At 45.3% G+C, this 19507-nt stretch overlaps 1 protein-coding gene across 1 annotated transcript in view; it reads right to left on the bottom strand.

The window, feature by feature from the left end:
• Positions 1-303: 303 nt before the first annotated feature.
• Positions 304-19507, bottom strand: part of Pdlim1 (PDZ and LIM domain 1) — a 43639-nt gene continuing 24435 nt past the window's right edge. The window contains exons 5-7 of the mRNA XM_004669927.2: positions 8034-8185; positions 1116-1233; positions 304-809 (exon numbers count right to left, since the gene is read on the bottom strand). Of these exons, the coding sequence (XP_004669984.1) occupies positions 623-809; positions 1116-1233; positions 8034-8185 (457 nt within the window). The 3' untranslated portion in view covers positions 304-622. The remainder of the gene's footprint in view (positions 810-1115; positions 1234-8033; positions 8186-19507) is intronic.

Here is a 19507-nt window from a genome sequence, read left to right as displayed (position 1 = left end):
TGGTCACACACCCCTGTAACCCTATTCCTACAAATGGGCGCAGAGACCTGGGAATCACCCAGGCTCGTGAAAGACAGCAAGCTCCAGTAACAGTGAGAGACTCCATGCAGTTCAAACAAGAATAGGATAAGGGGTGATACAGAAGGACACTGACTGCTCTGGAGACCACAGGTGACTGTATGGGGCACTGTGAGTGTACATACATGTACCCATGTGCATACACACACATATTACGTACACACAAGCAAAAACAGCATTATGCAGGAAACAGTACACATGGTCAAATAAGATACCACACACTGCTTTATGGTCTAAATTTATTGAGTAAAACAAAATCAATATCAAATATAGTAAATTTGGTTTGGTTCCAGTGTGGCCAATGTCCACTTGCAGCAGAGAACCAGAAGGCAAAGAATAAAACTGTTTTCCAGTAACTGTCAAAGCAGGCATCACATAGCCAGAGGGCGTGTCAGTTGGCAGAGGTGGGACTCAGTGCTTAATGACAAGGCTAACACCAGGGTAAGCGCAGGACTTTCAGGAGAGGACAGAAAAGGGCCACAACACTCAGAGAATGAGGTACAACAGGCGGCTAGAAAGTAGCGGTCAGTGCAGAGCTCCTGGATCACTTGGGGAACACAGTGACGACATCGTAACCCTCGGGTGGTGTGACCCGCTCCCGGGCATGCTTTTCACAGTAGATTTGATCCTCCACAAAGAAATGGCCCTTCTGTTTCAAGTTGGTGCCACAGTCAGTGCACACATAACACTCAGGGTGGCGGTGATGGTCCCTCAGCTTCACAAACACACCGCTGCAGGAGAGAGAGAGATTGGGGTTCCATTAGTGACAAGCACCTGCAAGATGGCACCAGGGCCCTACACCGTCCCTTCCTAAGCTGGGACCTGGGGCTTCTCCATCAAAGGGCAACCTAGACCTTCCATCTGGCCTCCAGCTGTGAATGGGAAGTCCTGGTTTCACACCTGCATAATCTACGGGCTCCATGCACCACCTGGCCTCTGTGTTTCACTTTTCTGGGCACGCAGGGCCTGGCAATCTGGCAATCCCCTCACGTCCATGGTCTGCCTAGCCTCTAAGACTGGGGGAAGCAGATACTCACACAATGCCAGTACCACATTTTTCACACATGGGCAGCTTCTGAGCATTTCCAATTGATGCTGCTACTTTGGTGACTGGAGCTTTGACACTTCTAAATCCCGAGGGCTTGTTGGGATCCCCTGAAATGAAGAAAACACCCACGTTAGCCAGGAAGTGTAGTGCGATGCTCTGTGTGTGACCTTGGGCAAGTTACTCAACATTTCTGGCCTCCCTACTTCCTTTTCTAAGACAGAGATCACTTCTCCCAACACTGTGGTACAGAAAAGACAAAAACAAATACATAAGGCCTCCCTACATCATCTGGCATGTGGTCAGTCCTCACAGTACAAATCGTATTATATTCTGATTGAAGAGTGCACATACTGATAACGGGAACAGAAGAAAAAACAAACCATCACAGCACAGCATGCCACACGCAGCAGGTGAGGTCCACGTGCAGAGCAAGTGGCCTTTCCGCGGCCAGCCTGGTGCACAGAAAAGAAGCTCCTAACCGTGGGACGCGAAGCCACCTCCGCTGGGCTCGTCATGCCTCGGCTGGGTCGCGGAGGCCAGCAAGGATGGTAAGCTGTTCGTACTGCTACTGTGCCTACGCCTTCAGCTGGCTGGGCTTCCACATCACTTGGTTTCTGTTTTTGTGTTCTTTGTTTTAATATGATGTAGCCAGCAGCTGCTTATACATGTCTCTCTTCACGGGCTGCAAAGTACTTGAGTATCAGAACCTTGTTTTATATACTTTTTAGCCCCCTACAGAGCTCAGCATGAGGCTCAGCCAAAAAAAAAAAAAAAAAAAAAAAAAAAAGAGGCTCAATAAGTATGAGAGAATGAATGATGAGATGCCATGATAAATGCATCACGGACAGCCCAACTGCGGCCCAACATGCTTGGCCTCAAGAAACTAGAGACATTGCAACACTGGCGGTGGCTCAAAAGGCACTGGTGAGCACCCCCAGGCACCAGAGAGATTTCATAAACCTCACAAACAGGCCAGACCGCAGACAGCGGGCTGAATGAGCATCTTCAGACACAGGAGACACAGCCCCTGTAAAACTCACTTTTCTTAGACCAAATCAGCTGCTTTCAAACTCTGATGCCTCCACATCACCCATAAGGCTTCTCAAGCCACAGATTATTGGGTTCCAGCCCCAGAGACCCAAGAGAGCCTGAAAATTTTGCACTTCCCCCAAGTTCCTGATAGCCTATGCTGCTGCTGGAGCCACTGGACCGAAAAACTACTGAAAAAGGACTAGGAAAGGGCTTTCTGTCTTCCCCAAATCAGAGCCACAGTGTGCCATCTTGGAACTGATGGGAGGACCCTGGCTCCTTTGTGCTTTTAGAGACTGAGTATGCTGACGCGTGCTTGTGAAACAAACTCAAGATGTGCTCACATAAGGGTGTGCAGAATGCCTCAGGCCAATGGACTGTGAGCTCTATTCAGGCCCAAGCACTGAGGTGACCTGTGTGGCTCAGCCCTCTCCCCACAGACCTCCCACCAAGAGAGCAGCAAACCCCAGAGGGTGCCCAAACCTTCACCAATCCCTGCAGTGAGAAGTCTCAGGGTGCCAGGGCTAGACCTGCCGTACCCAGCCAAGCCAACACTGGCCAGCAGCCCTCATGCCACAGAACTTCCAGCTGCTAACACACGTGAGGGTGGGAGTATGGCACTTTGCAAGGACAACCGTGAACATTTGAAAACAGCCTTGACTCTCAATAACCTCTCACGGTACTTACAGAACAGTTTCTCAGGATTCCCCCACTTTTGGGGGTCCCTGCACCCTGGTACAGGGGAGATGTGCATTTGAAGACATATGAGATTGGGGTCAGATTAGGAGGCCCCAGGGCTCCACTGCTGTAAGCTGAAAGCTGTGGGGATGGCTTGGGAAAGGCTCAGTTCTTCCCCCCACTTGATACTCCCATGTCTCCAAGCCTAGGGTAACTTCTTGGCCTTTCTTAATCTTTCTTCCCTTCATTTGGGAGAAGACCAGAGCACCACTATTTTCACTATAGATTTTTTTTGTATTAGCTGTGATTATTTTATAAAATATGTTGCATTAAGATTCCATTTTTTAAATTCTTAATTATTGAGATTTTTATTTCTGTGATTATGAAGATTCCACTATATCCCCTAGGCTGACTTCAAACTTGCTATGTAGTCCAGGCTGGTCTCAAACTCATGATCTATCGGCATGAACCTCCCAAGTGTTAGGATTATAGGCATACTCCACCACACACAGCTTGATTACTGGGTGTTTTTTTTTTAATGGTCCCTTAAGTTTTGTACCTAATCTCAGCCCTGCCTGCAGGGGTCTCAAAAGGGTCTTGATGAGCAGCTGCTCCAGGCATACTGCTTCAAGCATCCCAAATAGGCTCCCTCATTTTCTGGATGAAGGTGTTGGGCTGCCTTCCCCTTCTGACAGGAAGGGAATGGAAGCATCTCTGTTCATGTGGACCGAGTAGAAAGGCACACCAACTACTGAAGGGACCAGTCAGTGAGGCTGAGGTCTCATGATAAGCTGTCTCTTCATGTAATTTAGACAGCAGAAAAAAAAAAAATCACCAGAAAATAAGAGGGTGGAAGAAGGTAGGAGAGAAGAAAGGAGAGATATAAAATCAGATCCCACTTTGGAATGAAGAGACCAGAATTGGGTAAAACTGGACTGACTGGAGCAGAGGAGCTAGGTGCTGGGTAAGCCCTCACGAAGCATGCTCCACCCCGCTGCTGCACCTGCTGGTTCCAGGTTCTTGTCTCTTGCTTATCAAGTCAAAATTGGAAATAGCAACATCTCTTCTTCTGCAACTAGCTTACCACTGGACTTCAAGCAGCTATATATGTTCCCAAATTTCTCTTCTTCCAGGGAACCTTGCCCCCCAAAAATGTTTCCTAGGGAAGGAGAGATGGCTTAGCGGTTAAGGCACTTGCCTGCGAAGCTAAAGGACCTGTGTTCGACTCTTCAGGTCCCATGTAAGCCAGACACACAAAGCGACACAAGCATGCAAGTTTGCACATGTGCGCAAGAGCACACGTGTCTGGAGCTCAACTGCAGTCAGTGGCTGGAGGCCCTGGCACACCAATTCTCTCTTGCTCTCACGCTCATGTTTGCTTAGCTGCTTTTCTGTTTACATCACTGCTCAACAATCTTCCATGCCCACCCCACACTCACTCCCTGCAGTATTAAGCTGATGATCCTTCAGCTAACACTCTAAAAAACTGGCTCTAGGTCACCTAAGGATCCTTCTGGAACCTGTAGCAGCGGCCAACAATGAACCTCAGGGTTTACTGAGTATGTCTTCAGCTTCCTCTTCTCAAGAAGCCTCTGCTCCCCCGCACCCCCCCCCCCGCTTTCCTCAGTGCGTGATGTGTCCTTCCAGATCTCTACCCTTATCTTCTACTGACTGATGGAAAAGTGAACAAACAACATGTGATCTGGACATCCAATGGAGTACCATTTCACCCTAAGAAGGAAGGAAATCTGATATAGGCTACAACGTGGAACAATCTTGAAGATATTGTAGTAAGTAAATATGCCAGCCAAACAGAGCAACTATGATCCCCTCACATGAGGCATTTGAAACAATCAGCTACACAGAGATAAAAAGTAGGATTGTGGTGACCAAAGGTTGGTGAAAGGAGATCAGGAATAGGGAATTAGCATGTAATGGGCTCAGAATTTCAGCTCTGCAAGATGAAAAGTGATATGAGAAAGCTTGGCAGTCAGTGATGGAATCATGAATGACATGAATGTAACTTAATGTCACTGTACACTTGAAGAGGATTAAAATGGTAAACATTATGCTCTGTATATTGCACCACAATTAAGAAGCCCCTAAAAGCTTCTTTTGCCTGCAAACTTAGGAATTTCTCCAGAGCAAGCCACAGTGTAAGAACCCCGAGACCCTTTCCTCCTGGAGCGGAGGATGACTGAGATGAAAGAACTGCACTGCTTGAATGTGGCTGGGGCCAGGCCTCCTTTGGGCGCCTGGCTGACATGTGCCCTCAACTCTGTCATAGCCAGGTGGCCTCGCTGAATGCATGCAGACACCAGGGCTAAGAGGAAGTAAGCATGTGCTAAGGTCTCACAATAAGTCACATGTGTGGACAATGGATGTTAGTGTTTCTACCCACAAGCTGCTCTCTGAGCAGTAAGACTTTACTAATGACAGAAGTACTAATTGAGTGCTTTCGCCAACACCAGCCATTGCCCTAGCCTTTGGCCATTTTGTCTCAAGTGAAAATGGGACTTAGGGCTTCCTCCAGAGAGCCTTGTTCAAATGTTTAGTCTGGAATTTTGCCTGTTGCATTAGGTGAAAATTCAATGTAACATATTAAGAGATATGGGGAAAACTACTAGATGTGTTATCTTTTTCCTTTTAAGCAAAATGTTGATCTTGAGGCAAGAAAGCTTCCAGCCTAAGGGATTAACAATGACAATTTTCAGACTCATGCAACTAAGGTATGGCCATGGGACGAAATGGAACTCTCCATTGAGCCCGGTCCCTTTCTTCCTTCCTGGTGCCGGAAGCAAGCCTGATGGCTGGGAAGCTGCCGCCAAACAGGACCACAAGGTACCACTGAGTCCAGAAGCCATGGGCTTTGTTCACTGGAACTGAGGATGACAGGAGTTCAGAGACTATGAACATGGACTCACAACTCCATGCTTAGATGAGCCCAGGCAAGTTTTGTGGCAACTGTTAATGTCCTAGTTTGTTCCTTCTCTTAATTAAGGTTTGACACCCACTTATTCAGGGTAAAATCACCTGTGGTTTCTCATGTGTTCTGATAAAGCTGTCGCTCTCAAGGGCTGGATCCAAATCGTTTGTCAGTCAGGCCTAATGGGAGAGTTTTAAGATCAAGTCGGAAGCTGGGCATGATGGCTCAGGCCTATAATCCCAGCACTGGGGAAGGTGAATTAAGGAAACTGCCATGAGTTCCAAGGCCAGCCTGAGCTACAGAATTCATGGGCAAATGAAATAAACAGATAAAATTCAGATGACTAACAGAACAGGAAAAGATACTCAGTCCCTACAGTGGGATTCCATCTCAACTATGTCAACAAGGCTACTATTAACAACAACAAAAAATGCCTGTAAGGATGCAGAGGGAAAGGGGCCCCTTTACCCTGCCAGTGGGAATGTGAACTAGTGCAATAATCACTATGGAAATCAATGTGGAGTTTCCTCAAAAGAAAGAAGGAAAGAAAGGAAGGAAGGAAGATAGATTTTAAAAAAAAATAAAGATCAAGGGCTGGAGAAATGGCTTAGCGGTTAATGCTTGCCTGTGAAGCCTAAGGACCCCAGTTCAAGGCTCAATTCCCCAGGACCCATGTTAGCCAGATGCACAAGGGGGCACATGCATCTGGAGTTCGTCTGCAGTGGCTGGAGGCTCTGGCACATCCATTCTCTCTCTTTATCTGACTCTTTCTCTCTGTCTGTTGCTCTCAAATAATAATAATAATAATAACAACAACAACAATAATAATGATAATAAAAGATCGAGTGTTTGACCCAGCTACATCCCTCTTGGGAATGACTCAAAGGACTCTGAGTCAGCATGCCACAGGGACACCTGCTCAGCTGTGCTTACTGCCAGGACTATTCACAAGCAACAGCCTAATTATGGGATCAGCCTTGATGTCCAACAACAGGTAAATGGGTAAAGGCATTGTACATATGCAGAATGAAGTATTCAACCAAAAGGAAGAATAAGTTTATGTCATTCTTAGGAAAATGAATGGAACTGATATGATTCCCCACCTCCCAAGCCTGGGTATAGAGATTGTGGGTTCTGCCCCCTCCCTGAAAGTAAACCCGGATTCCAGCAGAGAGAGCAAAAGCCCACCTTACAAAGATTAAGATAGCGTGATTTCTCATCTTCATGTGATCAGACAGCGTAGGGACAATGCAGCAGCGTGGGCCTTACACCTCACTACAGAGGACTGACCTTCCCCTGCCCCATTTCCCTAGAATACCTTGAAAGCCCTCCTCTCCCCTTCCTAGGCAGCTCGGGGCCCCCTCCCACTTTCCCTCTTTGTTCTGAGTCCCACTGGCATACACAGCATTAATAGCTACCAGGAGCCCAAAATGAAACCGTCTCTGTGGTTTTCTAAATTCCAAACCTCACAACTGGAGACCATCATATTTAGCAAAATAAGCCTGAGTGAGACAAACATCATGTTTACTTGCATAGGTGGAACCCACATTGCATTATATTAATAATATAGACATTTAGGAAGCAGCAGAGGACTAGCAGGAACAGAGGAAGTCATGGGGTTAAATGTGACCAAAATACCTGAGAAACTTGAATGAAAATGTCATTATGAAACCCATCACTTGGTATACAATGAACATACTTCAATAAAAAATAAATGTATTAAAAGACCGAGTAAGAAGGCTTGGTCAGGAGGGGTGCTCTTGCTCCCCCAAGCCCCAGCTGGTGATTCAACCTCGGGCCTTGGGCACGCTAGGCAAGCTTTCTACAGCTGACCCATATCCACAGCCTCACCCCACATCCCCACCTATCTCATTTAAGTGAGTGCTCTGCATTGTAAAAGCCAATCCCAAGCCTGGTAAGGTGGTTGTGTCCCTGCAACTGCAGCCATTCAGGAGACTGAGGCAGGAGAATGGCAGGCTCTGGGCCACACAGGAAGAACCTCAAGTCTCAAGTTGAACAAAAAATGCCCAGCCTTCTTTAATCCCAGCACTCGAGAGGCAGAGGTAGGATCGCCGTGAGTTCGAGGCCATCCTGAGACTCCATAGTGAATTCTAGGTCAGTCTGGGCCAGAGTGAGACCCTACCTCGAAAAAACAAACAAACAAACAAAAACTCCCATAGCACATGACACTCTTTCCACCCAGTCTGGGCTGAGCTCACCTGCACATCAGCAAAGATTAACCTTCCCACCAGACCTGAAGCAAGAGCTCATTACCTTTTTCCTCTGACTCCAGGATTTCCTGCAGCACCAAGAATGATGTGGACTGTTTGGGGGGCTCATTCAACTCCTGCTTCTCTTGCAGCATCTTGTAAACCTCTGAGTCCTTCTCAATGACGAGGCTGCCTGATGGCTGAGTGTGGTCAAAGCTGTGAAGAATGGAGATGCATTAGGACATGCCAGAGGGAGGGGAAAAAAAAAGCCTTCACCAGACACTTCCCTCCAAACAAACACATTGAAAGAATGGTAGAAATTATCCCATTTCTTTTAATACAGCCATAGACCTGCCAGGGTGGTGACGGGTCCTCATAGAGCTGACTGCCACTTCAATATAGCAAGAAACTCTTTTCCTAAACAGCCTCGGTAATTCAGTTACATTTTGGCTAAATTCCAGAGGTGAAAACTGCTTTGCTTCTTTTCAAATTATATAAATAGCATTATGTCAAAAGAAAACTTAGAAGGGGAAAAATGTGGACCACAACCTGACCACTAAAACTTAGCTGAGTCCCTCTGCACGGGCCACAGGCATTCCTTGCCGAAGCAGAAGCCAAAGCGCTTTCCTTCCTGACGTGATGATCGCTTGCCCTGTCTCCCGAACTCCTCTCCAGTCTTCAGCATGGAGCTTGGGCCTCTGCAGCCCCAGCATGGAGGTCACCGCACTTGTCCTGCCTCATTCACAGGAATTGAGGCCAGAAGGAAATGCAAGGGCTTTACCAGCTGTACAGCCTCAGGCTCAGAGACCAGGCAAGCCGGGCCTTGCTTCCCATACCTTCCTGCCATCACCTTGCATACCCCACAACAAGCTGAGGCATGCACTGCTGAGGGGCCTCCCTTCTCCCCCACCAGTGGATAGAGGCCTGAGCTGCCTGGTCTTACCAGCACAGTGAGGGAAGGTAGCCTCTGCCCAGCTCCCTTGCATATGCGTGCCCCGCCATATCGGGGGACTCACTAGCTATAAAACCTGTCCCTCCACTGCCAGTCTCAGCCTCAGGACAGCATTCTTTTCAACTAGAGGCTGGAGGCATGCTTTAAACATGAATCAGAATCTTTTGAAACATGAATCATTCCATTCTGTGGCTCAATGTAATCTCAACTTACTTAGAATGAAATAGTTAAAGTTTTAACGACAAAACAAGTTTCATCAAGTTCAATTCCTTTGGAATCAATGTTCATTATGGAATGGAGAAAGGTCCTTAAGGATGCGGCCCAGCTTCCTGTCCAGTCTCTCCTGGCCCTCCCTCAAAACAGCCCTCCTCTCCTGTGCCTGGGCCAGCCACGCCCTCCCAGTCTTTGCTCTTACTGTTCCTCCTGCCTGGCCTGTCTCCCCCGTGGACAAACAGGGTCCCCAGGCTTCATTCAGATGCACTCCTTATGGAGGGCTTTCTGACCTTGGTTTCCAGAAGTCCCATCTCTCCTCCTCACGTTTCCATCACGCACTCTATGCGTACTTTTCATGTCTGGGTCATCTGATTGCCCCAGCAGGGAAGCAACACCTTGCTCTGTCTTGGTCCCTACAAATAGCCAGGCTGAGTGTGGAGCCCGGGCTCAGAGCTCCAGAAGCAGGAGGGGAATGAATGAGACAGTGAGCAAGCAAGTGCCAGTGGCACTGCCTCCCGGCTGCTCTCTTCCCGATTACAGGCTCACAGGTCCTCCAGGGCTGCCCGAGGTTTCGCAGGGTTGTGAGCAGCACATCTCCTCCTCCTCACTTCCACTACTTCTTCAGGAGCTGCTGAAGGGACACTGTGCCCAGAGGAGCAATGCTAAGACGGACTGTGGGTGAGGCACACAGGTAGACAGGTGTGCGCATAAACAAGCCCTGAGCAATAAAGCATGTGCTCTTTCTTGACCTACCAGGCTGCTTTCCCACTTTAAGGATACAGGTAGGTGCCAGAGAATTACACCAACATTTATTCCTTCTCACCACCACTGTGAAACTGGTTCACCCTCAATTTTAAGAAGAAAAAGGCCATGTTTTCCCTGAGTGATTTTAATCAAGTTACTACTCCCTCACCCTTTAAAAAAATATTTTATTTATTTGAAAGATAGCGAAAGGAGGCAGAGAGAGAGAATGGGCATGCCAGGACCTCTAGTCACTGCAAACAAACTGCAGATTCATGCGCCACCTTGTGCACCTACCTTACATGGGTACTGGAGAATAGAACCTGGGTCCTTAGGTTTTGTAGGCAAGTGCCTTAACCACTAAGCCATCTCTCCAGCTCTTCTCTTCTCTTCTTTCATCCTCTCCCGCTTCCTGCCTCCCTCCCTAACTACTCTCTCCCTTCTTTTTATCTCTTCTGTGACACCTGTGGGGTGGCCTGCACAGCCTCCTGGGGCATTTAGGTGCTCAGGCCCCAACTGAAGCATTCAATCCTGCAACGAAGCCCCAGGCATTCCCCTTGGCAACAAAGTACAAAGTCCACAGAGAGTGGCACAAATGTGGCTGCTGCTGGAGAAGGTGGACAATGAAGCAGAAGCATTCATCAGCTGGCTACTCCTGCCCCCTGCACTAGGCACTGTGGGAGGGAAAGCAGGCATCCCTGCCAGTCCTGCCCACAGCAGCTGGTCCCTACTCTTGTCTCTCTCCCTCTTTTTTAATTTTTTATTTAATTGAGAGAGGGAGAAAGGCAGATATAGAGAGACAGAGAATAGGTGCACCAGGGTCTTTGGCTGCTCCAAGCAAACTCCAGATGCATGTGTCACCTTGTGCATCTGGCTTACGTGGGTCCTGGTGAATCGAACCAGGGTCCTTTGGCTTTGCAGGCAAATGCCTTAACCACTAAGCCATCTCTCCAGCTCTCTCCTTCTCTGTAGATAAGTGTGGGGGACTCCACAAGCAGGCAACTCAGGAGCCACTTGGAAGAGTATTTTAAGCAAGAATCTTCCCCAGCCCATCTATTCTAAGTAGGTCTTTCAGTTAGAGGCCTGACTCTAAGTCTTCAGTCTGGAATTGGTCCTATAATAAGTGTATTACATTTTTCTATGAATTTTTTTCCTGTTACTGTGAGAACTATTTTAAAGTCAAGCTCATACCATGGAATGTTTTGGGGGAGAATTTCTCTTCTTTGCTATGCGTTATGTCTGCAAGCCACCAAGGGAGTACTAAAAATGACAGAAGCCAAACCACAAGGTCATCACAGATTCTTCCAGAAAAAGCTTTGGAAAGCACTTTCATCATGAAACACATGAAGGGAAAGAAAATTTTACTACTAATTCTCAAATAATAGCAATCTCTTTCCACTGCTGGATACCTTATAAAGAACTTTCACAAGCCAGTACCTTAATTGAAACACTGATCTTCCTCATTCAAAATGACATCCCAAGACCCAAACACTAAGTCTCAGACATCAGGCTATCATATATTATCTTAGAAAATTATTAGGACAACCACATATACAAGAAATTGAGCAAAAAGAGTTTTATTGTTATATTAAAACAACAAACCGGGTGTGTGACACACGCCTTTAACCCCAGCACTTGGGAGGCAGAGGTAGGAGGATCACTGTGAGTTTGAGGCCACCCTGAGACTCCATAGTGAATTCCAGGTCAGCCTGAGCTAGAATGAGACCCTACCTCAAAAAACAAACAAACCAACCAACAAACAAAAAACAGCAAAGAAAGAAAGAAATTTACTGGGAGCCAAGCATAGGTGGCACAAGCCTATAATCCCAGCACTTCAGACTCTGAGACAGGAGGATCAAGAGCTCAAGGCTAGCCTAGACTACAAAGCCAATGTATCTTCAAAAGAGAGAGGGAGGAAAAGAAGAGACAGAAAGAGAGTATTAATACCAATTGTACATGATTTCTTTCATGTAATAGAATACTTCCCAACTTTGTGAAGTGAATATAATACTGGTATAAAATTAGGCTAGTATCTCTCATAAATATATATGTAAAATTCTTGAGTGAGTATTATCAAATAAAATTCAACAATATATAAACAGAAGTATATGACACAATCAGGTGACATTTATTTCAAGGTTACAAAACTAACTTAAGGGCTGGAGAGATGCTTAGCGGTTAAGGCACTTGCCTGTGAAGCCTAAGGACCCACACTTGACTCTCCAGATCCCACTTAAGCCAGACATACCAAGTGAAGCAAGCACAAGGTTGCGCATGCCTACTAGGTGGTACAAGTGTCTGGAGTTCACTTTCAGTGGCTGAGGCCCTGGTGTACCAATTCTTTCTTTCTCTAAAATAATAATAAAAACATGGCTTAATATCCAAATCTCAGTCAATGTAATAGGCTAAAGAAAAAGAAACCATTTGCCATGCCAGTGAATACAGAAAAACCATCTGACAAGATACACCATCTGTATATTCTAAAAATATCACTTACATCTGCAATCCCAGCACTTGGAAGACGGGGGCAGGAAAACTGAGGCCAGCTAAGGCTACAAGACCCAATCTCCAAAATCAATCATGAGGCTAGAGAGATTGCTTAGTGGTTAAGGTACTTGCCTGGAAATCCTAAGGATCCAGAGTTGATTCCCGAGTACCCATGTAAACCAGATGCACGAAGTGGTACATGCCTCTGCAGTTTATCTGCAGTGGCTAATGGCCCTGGCATGCCCATTCTTTATATATACTTGCCTCTTTCTCTCTCTCTCTCACATAAATTTAAAAAAACACTCAGAGCCGGGCATGGTGGCGCATGCCTTTAATCCCAGCACTTGGGAGGCAGAGGTAAAAGGATCACCTTGAGTTCGAGGCCACCCTGAGACTACATAATTAATTTCAGGTCAGCCTGAGAGTGAGACCCTACCTCGAAAAACAAACAAACAAACAAAAAAGCCACTCAGCAAAAATCAAAATAAAGGTGACTTTTCTAGCTTGATAAAGAACATCTATAAACACATACAGCTAGAATCTTTCTTAATAGTGAAAAGCTATACACTTTCATCATTCGTAGGTGTGATCACACCACTCTCACTTTGCATTGTGTTACACTGTAACCAATGTACCAAGATAAGAAATGGAAACGAGGCACACAGATCAAAAAGGAAGATATAAAATTGTCTCTATGTACGTAAGGCATAACTGTCAACATAAAACATGACAAGGAGCCTATTAAAATTAAAAAACTTCCAGCATTAATATATATACTCCAGCAAGAACACATAACATATATAAAAGAAACTATTTAAAAATCAATTTTTTTTCATGTTAGCAATGAACATGAGGACTTTAAAATCAAGAACACAAATACATCATTTAGAACTGCTCAAAAAGTAGATTTGCCCTCTTAATTAGATATAAAACTAGCAAAACATTCATGGACATTATATGGTAAAACTATTAAATAGTAGATGAAGCTAGGCCTGGTGGCTATGGACTATAATCCTATTTATTCAAGATGAGAGGTGGATACAGGAGACTCTCCAGAAGCTTGTGGGCCAGCCAGCCTGGTATATGCAACAGTGAACGACAAGAGACCCCGCCTCAAATAAGGGAGAAGGCAGTCACCAACATCCACCGTTGTCTTCTGACCTCCACACGTGAGCCGTGTGGCATGCACGTCCTTGCTCACACACACACAAATAAAAATAAATAGCATAAGAAAAGCTATGAGGCTGGACAGATGGCTTAGCAATTAAGATGTTTGCCTGCAAAGCCAAGGGACCCAGGTTCAATTCCCCAGGACCCATGTAATCCAGATGTACAAGGTGCAGCAAGCATCTAGAATTCATCTGCTGTGACTGGAGGCCCTGGTGCGCCCAGTCTCTCTTTCTAATAAATAAACTAATTAACTTTAAAAAAGAATGCTAAGTAAGATCAAACATTCTTGGCTTGTTCTCCATCTTTGGAAAAAAAAAAAAAAAGCAGCTTTTCACTATTAAGTAGAATCCTACAGGACATGTTAGAGTTTAAAGAAGCCTAAATATCCATCAACAGATGAATGCATTTCTGTACATGTGATCAAGAATGGAAATTTAACATTCTCCTTTAAAAAGAAGGAAATGTTGGCACATGGATGAAACTTGAAGACAGTGTGATAAATGAATATGCCAATCCCAAAAAGTCAAAACTGTAAGGGTCTACTGACATTAAGTGGTAGATTGATGATGAGATGTTACCTATGGCCTCTCGTGTTCATGATTAAGCCTCGTGATCAATGAAGTATCCCTTACAGCCTCTCGTGTTTGTGATTAAGCCTCGTGATCAATGAAGTATCCCTTACAGCCTCTTGTGTTCGTGATTAAGCCTCGTGCTCCGTCCACATCTGGCAGAGCCTTTGGGAGGTGGAGCAGGTGTGGCCCTCAGAGGTAGTTTATCAGCCCAACTCTAAGGCAGTACTTCCGCCCAAATGACGTGACCAGATGTGTTCTGGGCATGTTTTCCCTGCCATGACGAAACTTCCCCTCAAAACTGTCAGCTAAAATAAACCTTTTCCTCCTATAAGCTGGCCAGGTGTTTTGTTCCAGCAATGAGAAGTAAGAGCAATGCATGAAGTATTTAAAATAATGGAGTTCTTAGACACAGAAAGTAGATTGGTGGCTTCAGGAGTGTGGAGGAGGAAGAGAAGTTATTGTTCATTGGTTGTAGAGTTTGCGTTTCCAACACAAATATCTTCTAGCAATCTGTTGCAGAAACACATACATGTGGCTAAGATAGCAAATTCTGTCACATAGTTTTTAACCACAAATAAAAAAAAAGAAGAGAAAACAGGAAAAAACTAATGATATATTTCAAAACCTGAGGCAATCTCCAAAGAATGATGCTAAGTAAGTCCCAGAAAGTTACATACTTTATGATTCCACTGATACAATGTTCCTGAACTGCCAAAGCTACAGCAATGGAGAGGAGGTTAGTGAGCTGCTGGGGTTAAGGAGGCTGGGCAGAGTGAAAGGAAGTTGGTACAGCTGCCAAGGGGCAACATGAGAAAGCTTGGTGGAGATGCCCTCAGTCTACACACTGTACTGCTCCATATTCTGGGACTTTGTGATTTAGGTTTTTGTTGTTGTTGTTGTTGTTGTTTATTTGAGAGACAGTGACAGAGAAAGAGGCAGAGAGAGACAGAGAGAGAATGGACACGCCAGGGCCTCTAGCCACTGTAAACGAATTCCAGATGCATCCGTCAACTTGTACATCTGGATAACATGGATACTAGGGAATCAAACCTGGGTCCTTAGGCCTCATAGGCAGGCACCTTAATGGCTAAGCTATCTCTCCAGCCCTGTGTTTGTTTGTTTGTTTGTTTGTTTTTTTCCTATTTTGTTTGAGGCAGGGCCTCAGTGTATATAGTCAGCCAATAGATAATATGTGGCTCTCAGCCTTTGAGCTTGAATTCAACGAGAGGGAGCAGGCACAGTAGAAGCACTGCCCACAGCGCCACCGGAGGGCAACCCTCTTAGGAAACCTGTTCTTGTTCATTCCTGAGAACACCTTGCTGGAACTAAGGTGGCGCCAAGTATAATCACTCTGTTAGTGCTCATGTAGAGTGTTTTCTGTTTAAACAAACCAACTAATCAAAAGCATATTGTTTTACAATTGCATTCACGACACACTATGTTTGTTCTGATATGATCTTATGAAGTGAATAAAAGTAAATTATGGGATGTTGAGAGCATCTCATGACTTTCAGATCCTCTGCACCAACTTGTCTGCATCTGTTTCTTCTTCTGCAGCTCCATAACATCTTCATCTTGGTGCCCAATGTGGGGCTCAGAGAAGTAAGCTTCTTTTCAGCAGAGGCAGACCAAAAGGACTAAGTATGCTCTCAGGTAAGAGAAAACTTCAGCATCAAGTGCAGTCACAGGGAATTCCCACTCACTCCAGCAAGAATATACAAAAATATGATGGAGTGCTTGTACACTATGGGAGTGAAACAATCTAGCTTTAATGAGATTTTGAATTAATCCATAAACATTGTTACGGTTTCATCTGTCAGGAAGGACTTGTCTTAATTTGAAAGTATAGAAACAGGTCATGTGAGCTCCCTAGCATGCTCATCAGAGAGAAGATACAATTCCTTCAAAAGTTTGGTCTTTATGTAATTTGAGGCAATGACATTACAGCCTATACAGTCTGAATTTGAAAGTTCTCAAAAGATGCGTAAAGTTAATTCAGGTCAGGAAAAATCCCTAGATGGGTATGAAAATGAAACAGTGCCAATGCCTAATCAGACATCAATGTCAATCTTTACACAATCTATTTCACAAGCTCGGAAGCAGGGAGATATTGATGCATTACAAGTGTCTTTACCATATCCAGTAAGGATTGAGCAATGTCCTCTGAATGCATAGTATCTTCAAGGCTCCTTAGAATATTATAAAGGAATTTAAAAGTTCTATAATAATGTATGGAATGCAATCTGTTTATATGATAGGGATTTTGCTAGGGATTGTTAATTAATTCAGAATGATTTCTTATGATTGGGACATGTTAGCTCCAATTACTTTAGATCAATGAGGTTTTATGTAGTTTAAGACTCAGTAGAGATATGAAGCAGATGTAACAGCCAGAAGAAGTGTTGTAAATAATGCACCTATCACTAGTGAACAATTGAGAGGGACTAGACAATGCTTTGGGATACAAGCACAATGATGGTAAGATGCTGCTGTGGTTATTCAAGTCCACTTATGCTGTGTGAGAGCACAGGGTAGAACAGAAGCTCCAGGAAAAACTGCAAAATAATGTGTACCATACAATCTAATCATGAGCAGCACAGACTTTCTGTCTCCATTAAAAGAAGCTATATAAAAGATGATACAGAGCCCTGAATTGAAGGACATGTTACTCAAAACATTAGCCTATGGAAATGCAAATTCAGAGTGTCAAAGAGTTAGTAGACCTCTAAAAGCTCAAGGGACTCCTTTAGGTGAGTATATAAAGGCCTGCATGGATACTGGCTCAGAACCTTACATAACTAATTTATTCACAGCAGCTTTATAGATTTCTTTTAAAAACACTTGAACAGAGAGTGAGACCCTACCTCGAAAAACAAAAACACACAAACAAACAAAAAACCAAAAAACACTTGAATAAAAGGCTTTAACTGGGGAAAACTGGGGCATATGAGGAAAGACTGTAAAAAAGGAAAGTCTGGGGCTGGAGAGATGGCTTAGCAGTTAAGTGCTTGCCTGTGAAGCCTAAGGACCCTCGTTCGAGGCTCGTTTCCCCAGGACCCACGTTAGCCAGATGCACAAGGGGTCGCACGCGTCTGGAATTTGTTTGCAGTGGTTGAAAGCCCTGGCACGCCCATTTCCTCTCTATCTGTCTTTCTCTCCCTCTCTCTCTCTCTGTCATTTTCAAAGAAATAAATAAAAATGAACAAAAAATATTTTAAAAAAAGAAAAAAGGAAAGTCTCGGCTGGACAGATGGCTTAATGGTTAAGCACTTGCCTGTGAAGCCTAAGGACCCCGGTTCAAGGCGCCATTCTCCAGGACCCACATTAGCCAGTTGCACAAGGGGGCACAAGAGTCTGGAGTTTGTTTGCAGTGGCTGGAGGCCCTGGCACGCCCATTCTCTTTCTGTCTGCCTCTTTTTCTCTCTGTCACTTTCAAATAAATAAATAAAAATTAAAAAAAAAAAAAAGACAGAGTCACCAAGGGCACAGAAAAGAAACTTAACATAAAAAAAAAAAGGAAAGTCTGATCCATGATATGGCAGACTAAATAATCTGAATTCAAATTTTACACCTCCTGGATTATGCCTCAATGTAAGAAAGAAAAATATTGCTCTAATGAATACTGATCAAAATTTATGAAGGGGGTTGGAGGGATGGCTTAGCAGTTAAGGCATTTACCAGCAAAGCCAAAGGACCCCGGTTCAATTCCCCAGGACCACAGAAGCCAGATGCACAAGGTGGCACATGCGTCTAGAGTTCGTCTGCAGTGGCTGGAGGCCTGGCATGCCCATTCTCTATCTGTCTCTCTCCCCCTCCCCCCAACTCTCTCAAATAAATAAAAGTTAAAAAATAAAAAATTAATAAATTTTAAAAAATTACAAAAGAAGGATAAGCCCTTCAGTCAGGAGACGATAAATTGGACCTTGCTCAGGGGCCCCAGACACAGCAGTGAGAGCTCACAGCAACCCTAAGTAGCCCAGGCAGACCTGGCATTCACTCAGTAGACCAGGTTGGCCTCAAATTCACAGTCTACCTACCTACCTACCTCAGCCTCCCCAATGCTGCAATTATAGGGGTGCACCACCACATGGGGCTTTTCATGCTCTGGTTTTGATGTTATCGGGCTGTAGTTTTCTAGAGGTAGGAGATCACCATGAGTTCGAAGCCACCCTGAGACTACATAGTGAATTCCAAGTCAGCCTGGACTAGAGTGAAACCTTACCTTGGGAAAATATAAATAAATAAATAAAATGATTGGCAAGCTGACCTGGTTAACCAAGTATGCGGAGACGAGCTCTTTATCTGCCTTCCTAGTGGGCAATGCTACTGGTAGCCCAGCCTGACTGGAATGCAGCTGTACAAAAGGACCTACAAGACAGACAGACAGCCACACACGCACCAGAATGCTCTGAAGTGTGTGGGACAAAGAAACGCTGGGTAAGCCCCAGGGAATGGATGATGACCTCAGATGCAAAGTATGTAATGAGCCAATTCTGGAACCTCAGCAACTTTCAGACTAAACAGTGGGGGTGAGCCAGCTCTGGGCCTGGTGCTGAGCCGGCAGCGTTACCCAATGGCTTCTAGGTTGGCAGGACAGTCTTTCTTTACAGAGAATGTACTAGAAACAGAGCAGCAGGCAGAGGTCCCTACACGAGCAGCACAGCGGAAGGCTCTGGCAGCTCTTCTGCCATGGGCCACTCGCATTCCCCCTGCTTCCTGGATTCATTCTCAAAGTTGCTGGCTGGAACAGATAATGGCCCCCTTTGCTGGGAAAATCTGCAATGACACTTGATAAAGACTCAGAGGCCACTGCAGCCAGATACTGTGGACAGACATGTGAGGACAGTATCAGACTGAGCTATTTCAGACTGGGGGAAGGAAAGCAAGCAGGGAGCATGAGAGATAGAGAAAAGAAGACATCAGTGAAGGAGAAACAGCCAAGGCCACACTGACAATACTTCCCAGGGACATATTTTCTCCAGTGCATAGCAGTTCTTTCAATTAAGGATGTGTCATTTCCTGGGTTATTAAATCCAGATCATGGAACATTCCGCTCTGGGACAGTAAAAGAAGGTCACGTTCCCAGCCTCCGCCAGCACCAAAGCAGTGGGACAGGGAGACGACAGCCCTTGGTGTCCCGAACACCCCTCGCAGAGCTGCCTGGAAGCCTCCCTTCACTGTGTGTCTCTGGAAAACTATGGGGTGCCTATGGCACTCTTTTCTCATGTGTCCTCACTGCCCCCATGGCCACCTTGAGATCATCAACACACCAAGGCTGCGCCTTGCAAGAACCAGGACAGGGGAGGAAGAAGCCACAGTGCTGACCACTTTGCTACACTTAGTGCAGTTCATACTGGTGACCTCGGACGGCTTCTATAGCCAAAGTTACATAACAAAGTCTGT

This window comes from Jaculus jaculus, chromosome 1 (assembly GCF_020740685.1).
Source record: "Jaculus jaculus isolate mJacJac1 chromosome 1, mJacJac1.mat.Y.cur, whole genome shotgun sequence".
Classification (NCBI taxonomy): domain Eukaryota; kingdom Metazoa; phylum Chordata; class Mammalia; order Rodentia; family Dipodidae; genus Jaculus; species Jaculus jaculus.
The sequence above is the reverse complement of the archived record's forward strand: the minus strand, read 5'-3'. Positions and strand labels throughout refer to the sequence as shown.